The sequence below is a fragment of the Martes martes genome, assembly GCF_963455335.1.
Source record: "Martes martes genome assembly, chromosome: 8".
Classification (NCBI taxonomy): domain Eukaryota; kingdom Metazoa; phylum Chordata; class Mammalia; order Carnivora; family Mustelidae; genus Martes; species Martes martes.
Window position 1 is genome coordinate 3,487,032 of NC_137895.1, and position 11,037 is coordinate 3,498,068.

An 11,037-nucleotide genomic window follows, 5' to 3' on the forward strand; every position below is an offset into this window, starting at 1 on the left:
TTAACTTGGTGGAGGCGGGAGGACCTTATTTGGTGGTGAGGTCACGAAGTCCGAGGCTTCCCCCTCCCTCTGGCCACTGCTGGACCCCGCGGACACCCCCCCCCCAGGGGTCCTGGGTAGCGGGTGGAGGCCAGCACCGCAGTCGGCCGCAGCCTGCGCTGGCCGCCTTCATGCTGTGTCTTTTACATTTAAACGCGTGCAGGAGAGAATCTGGAGCCATGACAGGAAAATACGTTTCCAGCTTCTAATGAAAACACTAGAGCCTCTGCCCACCCCCCGTCCCGTGGCTGTGCTCACTGCAGGCACCCATCTGGGTTGGGCGGTGGTCTCCGCGGCCCCCCGGTGCCCACTCCCCGCCCTCTGCTGCTCCACTTGGAGCGCGGACACACCGCGCCTCCCCGCCCAGCCGTTCCTGCGTGAATCACGTAGAAAAAACCAACTGACTCGGTTTCCTTCCTCCCACCCGCAGACCCTCACGTTTGCACAGTGCGCGGACTCTGTCCCTTCCCTCCCCGCCCGGTGCGCGTCTGACCCCCGGGTCCGAGCAGTGGGGCGGGCTCCCGTGGGGCGGGTGCTGAGCCGAGCGCCCCGTGCTCCCTGCCCCTACAGTTCCTGTGCACGGTCATCGCCATCCTCCTGCACTACGTCTACATGAGCACCTTCGCCTGGACCTTTGTGGAGGGCCTGCACGTCTACCGCATGCTGACCGAAGTGCGCAACATCGACGCGGGGCCCATGAGGTTCTACTATGTCGTGGGCTGGGGCATCCCGGCCATCATCACAGGTGAGGACTGGAGAAGCTGCCCTGCTGGGGTGGCCTGGGCCGGTGGCCGACCACTGCTCGGGGAGCCCACGTGACCTTGCCCACCCAGGAGCCCACAGCCGGTAAGCCCACACCCCTGGGCCCGGGCGGGCGACCTCCCTGGCCTCCTCTGGGTACCACAGACACCCAGCGTGACTGGGCCCTGGCAGGGGAGGCCCTCCCCACCCTTGCGTCTGTGCACGTGAGCGTGATCACTCAGTGCCCGCTGGGGGGTTGCATCTCTGGTCAGGGGTGGTGTGGGCTCCTTGAGGGCTGGGTGCGGGTCCACTTAGGGTTCTGTCTGTGGCACCTAACAGACAGAAACTCCACGTCCGCCCGGCACGTGGATGGATGTGTATGTGTGCGTGTGTTCTATGTGTGTGTGTTGCGTGTGTGGGATGTGTAGTCTGCATAGAGTGTGTGTGTATGTGTGGGAAGGGTCTATATGTTGTGTGGTGTGTGTGTGTGTGTACCCCGTAGTGCATGTGTGGGGTGTGTGTGGTCTGTATGTGATGTGTGTGGTGTGTGTGTGTGGTCTGTACGGGACGTGTGTATGTCATGTGCGTCGGGTGTGTGGTCTGTATGTAGGGTGTGTATATGCTGTGTGTGGTCTGTATGTGATGTGTGTATGTAGTGTGTGTGGTGTGTGTGGTCTGTACGTGACATGTGTGGGGTGTGTGTATATGGTGTGTGTGGTCTGTACATGATGTGTGTATGTCACGTGTGGGGGATGTGGTCTATATATGACATGTGTGGAGTGTGGGGGGGGTGAGTGGTCTGTATGTGACATGTGTGGGGTGTGTGGTCTGTATGTGACATGTGTATGTCATGTGTGTGGTGTGTATGGTCTATATGTCACGTGCATGTGGTGTGTGTGGTCTGTATGTGACGCATGTGCACCAGGCTGGGAATGCTGCTTGTGGCCACGTGCCCCCCCCAGGCTGGCCCTCAGGAGGGGCCCCTCCCGGGATGAGTCCCCACTTCCCTCCCTGTTGTCCAGGACTCGCGGTGGGCCTGGACCCCCAGGGCTATGGGAACCCCGACTTCTGCTGGTTGTCCCTTCGAGACACCCTGATCTGGAGCTTCGCCGGGCCCATCGGGGCAGTTATCATTGTGAGTCCGGGAGTTTTGCAGAGCCCACGATTCCTGGGGATGTGGGAAACTGGGTGTGTGGGCTGGAAGGGGTTTTGGGGGCCAGCGGGGTCCTCAGAGCAGCCCGTGGGGGCGGGAAGGGGTGATCTCATGGTGCTGAGGCCTCGCCATCGGACCTGCGGGTTCGTCCCACGTCTGCGTCCTCGTCCCCTGGGAGGCAGCTCGGCAGCCACCCTCGGGAGGGTCCCGCAGGCAGGGGGGCGTGTGAGCCCTTCTCATTCCAGCCGCGCCAGGAGATGCGGGCGGAGCCCCTCAGGAGCGTTGGGTCTTCTGATCTGTTGTGGCGATACTGACCAGCCGGCCACCTGACTTGGGTTTTTAAAAAAATGTTTTTCAGGTCAACACAGTCATCTTTGTCCTGTCTGCGAAGGTTTCCTGCCAAAGAAAGCACCATTATTATGAAAGGAAAGGAGTTGTGTAAGTGGGTCCCAGTGTGGGACTGAACGCCTAGCAGAGCCCCCTGAAGGCGCCCGTCTCCCCGTGCCCAGGCCCTTGGCCACCCCCCAGCTCAGGCCCTGGGGACATGACGGCCACGTGGATGCATCAGGCCACAGTGGGGAGAGGTCGGGGGCAGCGGGCACGTAGTGGAGGAGAGGAAGGGCGCTGAGCATGAGGAGGCCTGGGGCAGGCCGCCTTGGCCCATGGGACCCCGGGGACGGTAGGGGGTAGGCTCTGCAGCACCCGGTGGCAGAACGGAGCAGGATGGTGCTCTGTGCCCCTCGCCCGGGTCCTGTTAACGGATGGGTGGAGGGCAGGAGGGGGTGGTGACAGCTGGGTCTGGGGAGGTGTGAGGGGCCGAGATGCAACGGGGAGGAGTCCGGCAGGGTGTTGGGGCACGGGGGTGCGGCGGGGACTTTCTGGGTTGGTGGCGATGGTGATGCTGTGGCCGCAGGAGTGGAGAGTGACCAGGTGCTTTAAAACGTTTTGGGAGGTTAAGTGTTGGGGCTGACAGGTGGGCCGAGAGGGGGCAGGTGGAGGGGAGGGAGGGGCCCGGAGTCACTCCGCCCCCCCCACCCAGCCCCCTGCTGCGGACCGCCTTCCTGCTGCTGCTGCTCGTCAGCGCCACCTGGCTGCTGGGGCTGCTGGCCGTGAACCGCGACGCGCTGGCTTTCCACTACCTCTTCGCCGTCTTCAGCTGCTTACAGGTGGGCCGTCCCCGCCCCCGTGACCTGGCGGGCCTCGCTGGGGCCAGCCTCGGTGAGGTCATGAGTCGCTTACGCTACCTCCTGTCTGAAAGGCCTGGGGGAGATCCTGGGCCCGGCGTCCTGGGGCAGACGGGCCACGGCATGGTGGTCACCGTGTGGCCGGAATGCGCGGGGGGTTCACGTGACGCCTCTCTGCGCACGGTCGCCAACAAGGAACCCGGGGTCTGGAGCGCAGCTCTGTCCAGGGCCTTCCCAGGGACCCCTGGGACACCGTCCCTTGCTCAGCCGGTGCCGGGGCTCATCCTCCCTCCGCGGGGCGGCGTACATCCCACTCGTGTCCGCGGCGACGGTGTTGGCCGTTTACAGTTCACACTGAGGGCTTCCCAGCAAGCGATGTCATGTTGGAGACGCAGACGGCCAGGGGGTGTGGCCAGGACCAGCCCCCCTTGGCCCCTGGTGTGCTGGTTGCCCTGTCCCCGCTCCCCTGGGCAAGTAGAGGCCCCGGGGAGGGGGCGCCCAGGGCGGGCCCCCGCGGCCAGGCTGGCTCCGGGCACTCCGCGGCACATGGCGATGCTGTGCGGTCTGCGTCCTTGGGCAGGCGAGTGTGCCCACCGGCCCGGCAGCCACAGGACCCTCGCTGCTTCGCTGCCCGCCCGCCCCTGCCCTAAGCAGCCGTCTCCCCCCTCCAGGGCCTCTTCGTCCTCCTGTTCCACTGTGTGCTCGACAGGGAGGTTCGGAAGCACCTGAAGGGGGCGCTGGCTGGGAAGAAGCTGCACCTGGATGACTCCGCCACCACCAGGGCCACCCTGCTGACGGTAGGCAGCGCCCGGGGACCGGGGGCGGGGCAGGGGGAGGGGTTTGCCGTGTGGGTCTCTGGACCAAGCATTCAACGTAGCTGCTGGGTCTCCATTGACCCTGGCATCAGAGAGCGCCTTGGAGAGGGGCATCGAGACTGATTCCATTCCTGACGTCCCGGGAAGGGAGCAAGGTTCACTAGATGGGGTCTGTCCTCATCACAGCCCCATTGTTCAAGGTCACAGAGGACAGGGTGGCAGCAGAAGCCGTGGCTGCGGGCAGGAAGACGTCCTCGGACCACTGTGGGGGCTGGGGGTGCTGTCCTCCAGGCCGCCACGAGGCCTGTGTGCTCTGTGGTGGGCGGGGGCACCGTCAGGGTGCTGGCACCGGGGCTTGCTGTGGGGACAGAGCCGTCCTCTGCAGGCCAGTGGCCTCTGCTCTGGCGATAACCGTGCCCACTCCCGCAGCGCTCCCTCAACTGCAACCACACGTACAGCGAGGAGCCCAACATGTTCCGCACGGCCCTGGGCGAGTCCACAGCCTCGCTGGACAGCACTGTCAGGTCAGGCCCGAGCCGGTGCCCTCACTTGTCCCGGGGGCACGGTGGGGGGGGGAGGCCCAGCTCTCGGGGTGAATGCAGGCCGCCAAAGCCAGCGGGAAGGCCCAAGCGGTGTGCCCCCCTGTTCCAGCGGGTGTGTGGTTCCCCACGCGCTCCGGGAGTCTTTCGTGGCAGCGAACCTTCCAGAGCCCCGTGGGGCCACCTTGGCACATGCCAAAGGTGCCCGGTGATGCTGGGTGGTCATGTCATGCAACCCCCCGAGTGATGGCGCTGAGCCCACCCTCCTACCCTCTCTAGGGACGAAGGGGGTCAGAAGCTCAGCGTGTCCTCTGGGCCAGCACGGGGCGGCCATGGGGAGCCAGATTCGTCCTTTGTCCCCAGAAGCACCAAGAAGCACCACGGTATGTGTTCCCCGGAAGGCGGCCCCGCCCTCCACCTGGGCATCTCCGTCCTGGGGGGCCGGTGCGGGGAGCTTCTTCTTGGCTCTTGTCAGGCCCGTGGGCCTCTCGGTTGCTGGATGTACAGGCTCAGAGGAGTCTGTGGTCCATCCCATTAAGAAGGGCCCCAGGGGGACGATCGCTCCCCCGTGCCCGGGCCCAGCTGGCCCCACTCAGCCCTTGGCCTGAGCCTCTGGCCCTCCGGCCCTCCCCGCAGAGCACGACTCGGACTCGGACAGCGAGCTGTCCCTGGATGAGCAAAGCAGCTCCTACGCCTCCTCGCACTCGTCAGACAGCGAGGACGATGGGGCGGAGGCCGAGGGCAAGTGGGACTCGGCTCGGGGCCCCATCCACAGCACCCCTAAAGGTGAGGCAGCGTTGGGCGGCGTGTCTGAGGCCTGCCTCCTGCCATGGAGAGCAGCGGCAGGGGGGAGGTGCTGGCCGGAGGAAGGCCCTGCCCACAGCATCTGCAGAGCAGAGGCAGGGAGGTCTTTGAGGGTCTCTCCGGGAACCCCCACTTCAAGGACCCCAGGTTGCTGGGGGGCCGGTGTTGAGGCGCCAGGGCCTTGCGGTGGGGCCCTGTGGGCTGGGCCCCCGCTGTCAGGAGCTGTAGCTTCCCCACCTGGAGGGTGGCACCGGTCCGGCCTGCAGCTCTGCCCGCGGGGGCTCAGGGCCGCGTGGGAGGCAGGCTCCCCGCGGAGGGACACGAGGGAAGCTTTCCGGGGGGCAGGGAGTCCCCGCTGTTGACCGCCGCTCTTGTGCCTCAGTGGACGCCGCGGCCAACCACATCCCGGCCGGCTGGCCCAGCGAGAGCCCGGCTGGCAGCGACAGCGAGGAGCCCGGCGACCAGCCGCGCCTGAAGGTCGAGACCAAGGTCAGCGTGGAGCTGCACCTGGACGAGCAGGGCCACCACTGCGGCGAGCGGCCCCCGGAGCAGGAGAGCGGCGGCCCGCCGAGGCCCGCGGGCGTGCCCCCCAGCCAGCCCCCGGAGCAGAGGAAAGGTGCTTTGGGCGTGGGGAGGCCGCGCTGTTCCCGGGAAGCTGGGGGACGGGGCAGCCCCTCAGCGCGGGAGGGGACAGAGGCGGGCCGTGTTGGGAGGGGGCGGGGCCCGGGTGGGGCCGAGGGCAGAGGGGCGGGGCCGGGGTCCCTGCGGGGCGAAGGGGTGGGGTGGGGTGGAGTGCAGGTGGGGGCGGGACGGGGTGCAGGGGGCGGAGGGCGGGGCAGTGGGCGGGACGGTGCAGGCGGCTGGAGGGCGGGACGCGGCGGGGCGGGGGGCGGTGTGGCGGGGGGCGGGCCGAGTGCAGGCGGGGCGGGGCGGGACGGGGCGCCGGAGCGGCCTGTGCGGGTGGGTCGGGGTCTCCCGGGGTCGGCTCCCCCGCTCAGGGGTGACCATTTGGCCCCGCCGCCCGTCGCTGAGACCCAAGGAGGGAAGAGCGGGGCTCCGCTGGGCCCGGAGTCTGCTCCTCGGGTCCCTGCCCCGGCCGCGGCAGGCTGACCGCGACTCCCCACCTCCCCACCTCCAGGCATCCTGAAAAACAAGGTCACCTACCCGCCGCCGCTGACCGAGAAGAGCCTCAAGTCGCGGCTGCGGGAGAAGCTGGCCGAGTGCGAGCAGAGCCCCGCGTCTTCGCGCTCGTCCTCCGTGGGCTCGAGCGACGGGGCCCGCGCCCCCGACGGCACCATCACCATCAAGAGCCCGCGCAGGGAGCCCGGGCGCGAGCACCTCAACGGGGTGGCCATGAACGTGCGGGCCGGGAGCGCCCAGGCGGCGGGCTCCGACTCCGAGTGAGTAGCCTCGCCTGGGCTGCAGGGCCGCGGGAGCGGCCCCAGCCAGCTTTCCCGTCGCCTCCTGCCCAGGGGACAGGTGTCCAGTGCAGAGAGGGGCCCCGGGGCTGTGCTGGGGTATTGTGGAGCGAGGGGCTTCAGCGGGGTCAGGGGCAGCCCGCCCGAGGCCGAAGCGGAGTTCTGACCAGGGCGGGCCGACTGCCAACATTCAGGTGGCGGCTGCATTGGCCAAAGCCCTAAATCCCTGCCCAGCCCTGGAATTCTAGGACTTAAGACCCTGTGGGACTAAGCACTTTGTAAGGATCTTGGTCCAGGAAATCAAGCCTCCGGGGGACCCCTGCAGAGGAACGGAGCAGGGATCTTGGCTCCAGACGGGCCTGCTGGCCTCCCCCCATGGCTCCTCCCTCCTACAGACTTCTAAGGGAGGAGCAAAGAGTGGGAGACAGGTCTTCCTGAATGGCGCTCTTAGAACTGAGTTTGGTTGCCCCGCAGCAGGGCAGGCTGTGTGGACGCTCAGATGGGCGTGGCCCTCCTGGGGGCCCTGGGTGTCAGGGTGCAGACTCGACTGCCCCCTCTCCTGCCTAGTGTAGCTATGTCCACGTGCGAGCTTGTCTCTCTTCGTGCCCCCTGACTGGGGGATTCTGCCCCGCCCCGTCCTGAGTTGGGGGGGTAGGTGTCTGCCCCCGCGTGACCTCCAACCTGGCCCGCCTGCTGGCTTCACGCGTAGCAAGGGCCATTCTTGCTGACCTCCGCCTGCCTGATGGCTTCTTCCCACGCACAGAGGCAGTAACGAAACTTCAATCTGAACCGTCAGGAAACCGAGAGACAAGCCCACCGTCTCCAGCCAGGCCTCTGTGCTGCATTGACACACCCTTGGACCTTGGAAACCCAGGGGCCACTGCCCTGGCAGGGAAGGGGGTCCTGCGGTGGCGGCCCCATGACGGGTGTGACCCACAGTCCAGACACAAGGCCCCGGGCTGCCACCAGGGACTCAAGGCCCAGCTGACCCGCGACAAGTGCCAAAGGCCACGGGCATGAGGATGCGTGTGTGGGCTCCCGGGCTGGCTCATCAGGATCCCGACTGCGGACAGAGGCAGAGCCGTGCACCGGCAGGCCTGGAATGGGCCCAGCAAGAGAGCTGGCCGGGCCGGAAGCTGCCAGGCCTGGCTTGCTGGGGTTCGGGGGTGCCAGGCGTAGGCGGAAGACGGAGGCCCACTGGCCATGCAGGTGCCCCCCTGCAGCGCAGACCCCTGGCCGGTGGCCTTGATGGCTCTTTGCAGAGACATTCCTCGTCTTGAAGCAAACTACTGTCTTTTGTTGAAAACGTGTAGATACTTCTCTATATATTTGTATGGGACTCTGAGAAGGTGGAAAGCCTGTGTATATTTTGCATTTGTACTGTTGATCCTGGGAGATCTGTGGGACGATCTCTCACTATTTTTTTTATACAAGGAAGATTGCACAGTTGTACTTGAACCTGGCATGCGTTGATGCAACTGGTGTCCCGGTAGATCAGATTGGGAAGTGCACCGGGGAGAGGTCCCTGCCCCTGCGCTCGGCCAGAACGCAGGGATTGTGTGGGCATCGAGAGCAACCGCCTGAACTCACGGCGCACGTGCTTCTGAGACGTGTGCCCTCCGCTCCCAGCCGCCCCGACTGTGATGGATCAGAGACAGGGCAGCCTACGATGGGGCGGGATGGGGGGGAGCCCTCCGAGGTTGGTGATGGAGAAACGCAGGTGCCCCACGGCCATGACTGACGCACTAACTGTGACCTAGCTCTGGCCCTTCCCTGGCCGCCCCCACCCCGGACTCACGCTCAGCCTGCGGTGCCTCCCTGGCCCCCGTCCCAGTCAGTGTGGTACCGCAGGTGGGGACGTCTTTTGTCCCTCTGCTCCTGTTCCCGGTGGGATCTTACAGTGCCCACATGTTCCCGATTTAGATGGAGGTGTGGGGCCTTCCAGGGTGTCACATTCCTTCCTGCCAAATGGTCCAGTTCTTTGAGACTCCGAGGATCCCCAGGCTGCCTGGGGCCCCGCCCCCAGAACCCAACCAATTACTTCATTTTGCTTCAAATAGCCAATTGTGCAGAGGGACAAAGCCACAGCCACAGCCATGGTTACCAAGCTGTTCCTTGGAAGCTCGTAGGAGGAGTGGCTGTGCCTGTCCCACAGTGGGCACTTGGCACGGCGTGGCCGCAAGGGCTGTGGAACGGGGCCCAGAATGACTCAGACCCGTCTCGTTCTTGTGTTGCCTTTGTTCTTCCAATCAGGCGCCCAAATGCACGATTAGCACAGCTGCCTCCACACACGAGAAACCGTAAAACAGGAAGGGAATCAAGTCAAACGCGAAGATGTCTGCGCCGGGTTCTGATGGAAACGTGAGCACTGCTCACGACCACACCGGGGACAGTAGGTGCGGGGCGGGTGTCAGGCCACACACCTCACACGGGAATGACACGACACCGCAGGGTCCACACACGGGATGAATGACAAAAGTGCCTTAGCGGGCGAGCGGCGTTTTGAAGGCAGAAGGGCGTCTTCAGATGTTTACCGACCAGACCTTTCCCTAAGTACAAACAGTGAACACCCTCGAGCCGGAACCCCCCACCCCCGCCCCTCGTCCTCACTCTTCCGCAGCCGGGTCCTGCCCCTTGAGCTGCAGTTTTCAATCTGATCAGAATTGTTACCAAAAAACTGTCCGTTGTATTAAGACAGGAAAAATTGTAAACCTATTTTTGTGACTTAAGACTTTATGAGAAATGAGACACTGGAGATTTTTTTTTTAACAAATGTTTATTTATTAATATTGGAAACACTGGAATTACACCACCAGAGAAGAGTCTGCAATAAATTAAGATTTTTGAATTTGTGTTTCTGCTGCGCTGCTCTAACCCCGGCCCCACTCCCTGAGCCGGCCGGGGATAGTGGACAGGATGCGGGGGACAGGCCCTAGGGAAAAGGAACCGTACTGGAACTTTCTGTCCATCCCCCTAACGCAGTCGGGATGAGCGGGCCCTGGCAACTGGGGTGCCCATCTGGGAAACGGGAACAGGGAGACACATGTCCTACTCCTCAGCTCCACCCCCTTCAGCCTGCCCAGGGTCTCCTGAAGGTCGCCCCGGGTCGGGGGTGCGGGGGGTGGGATACAGTCCCGGGCCCACCAGCGCAGGGCAGTGAGAGAGGCCAGAGTCTCAGCTCATGAACCTGGCCCCCTGGTGCCCCCTGGCGGACAGCTGACGCAATGCACAAAGTGGCCTCCCGCACTTGGGTGGTAGCCTCAGGGGCACGCAGAGGGCAGGCTGTGCCCAACAGAGGGTGGGTGGCACCACCGGCTGGAAGGCTGCCATGGGCCCCGCCACAGGGGAGGCCTGGGTGGCCAGAGGGGCCGCTGGGCCAGCTGGGAGGCTGGCGCTGGGCTGGGAGGACGGGCAGTCTCCCCCCTCCCCCCAACCAACTGCCTGTGCCCGAGAGACGTCCACCTGGCTGCCCTTCCTCCCTCCTGTTCCTGCTGCCGCTGCCCAGGCTCGGCCTTCCCAGCAGGACAAGAGGCCCAGCCACCAGGGCCGCGGATCGGGAACCCCGAGGCCCGGGAGGCTCCATGCTGTCCTGTGGGCTGGCGGAATGTGGCCGGAGTTTCAGTCCCTGCCTCGACGGCCACCCAGAACAACGCGCAAATGGGGAATGGGGGCAGGCCCGAGCCCCCCACCTCTCAGAGCCTCCTTTATTGGGCTCAGCTGCCATGTGGATGGCTGGAAGGCCCGACCCTGGAGGCTCGGGCGCCCTCCCTGCTCCTTCCAGCCCCGGAAGCCTGCTGCTGAGTGGGGAGAAGGCACCGAAGCAGCAGCTCCCGCTGTCACAACGGTGTGGAGGGGAGAGGCTTTGCTCTGGGCACAGACCTAGCACCCTGTCACTGAGGGCGACCGAGTTCATCCTGCCTCTGGGAGCGGGGCTGGCACCGAGCTCTCAGCCCCGCACAGCGGCCTGGCCTTAAGCCCCCCCACCCAACGGTGCAGCCTATCGGCCCCACACAGGGTCCCACTAAACAATGGTGGGGCCCATCCCTCCTCGTTCCCTTTGCCCCAGGCTGGCAGGGACAGGCCACCAGGAAAGCTGGTCTCGCCGGCAGGCTGCAGCCGCCACACCAGAGCTGCGGCAGGTGCCAAGCGGGGTCCCAGGCCTGGGCCTCCCTTCCTGGCTGCACGGGAGGGCGGCTGCTCTGCTCCCAAGCACACTGCGTCCTGACGTGCTGGGGACAGAGGTCTTAGGCGTCCACCCCTCCTCCTGAGCCGCTACACAGGACTTCCTAAATCTAACCCTCGTCCCTGGTTGCCACCACACCCAACCCCACAGCCCACCTGGTC

At 65.2% G+C, this 11,037-nt stretch overlaps 1 protein-coding gene across 1 annotated transcript in view; it reads left to right on the forward strand.

Annotated features, from left to right (window-relative positions):
- The window catches only part of CELSR1 (cadherin EGF LAG seven-pass G-type receptor 1), a gene marked incomplete at its 5' end in the record, with an annotated part of 130,807 nt that extends 121,268 nt beyond the window's left edge, over positions 1 to 9,539 (forward strand). The window contains 11 exons of the mRNA XM_080811676.1: positions 610 to 784; positions 1,803 to 1,915; positions 2,292 to 2,371; positions 2,973 to 3,099; positions 3,789 to 3,914; positions 4,362 to 4,456; positions 4,751 to 4,854; positions 5,108 to 5,257; positions 5,658 to 5,891; positions 6,414 to 6,675; positions 7,457 to 9,539. Coding sequence (XP_080667802.1) covers positions 610 to 784; positions 1,803 to 1,915; positions 2,292 to 2,371; positions 2,973 to 3,099; positions 3,789 to 3,914; positions 4,362 to 4,456; positions 4,751 to 4,854; positions 5,108 to 5,257; positions 5,658 to 5,891; positions 6,414 to 6,675; positions 7,457 to 7,481 — 1,491 coding nt within the window. The 3' untranslated portion in view covers positions 7,482 to 9,539. The remainder of the gene's footprint in view (positions 1 to 609; positions 785 to 1,802; positions 1,916 to 2,291; positions 2,372 to 2,972; positions 3,100 to 3,788; positions 3,915 to 4,361; positions 4,457 to 4,750; positions 4,855 to 5,107; positions 5,258 to 5,657; positions 5,892 to 6,413; positions 6,676 to 7,456) is intronic.
- Positions 9,540 to 11,037: the final 1,498 nt, after the last annotated feature.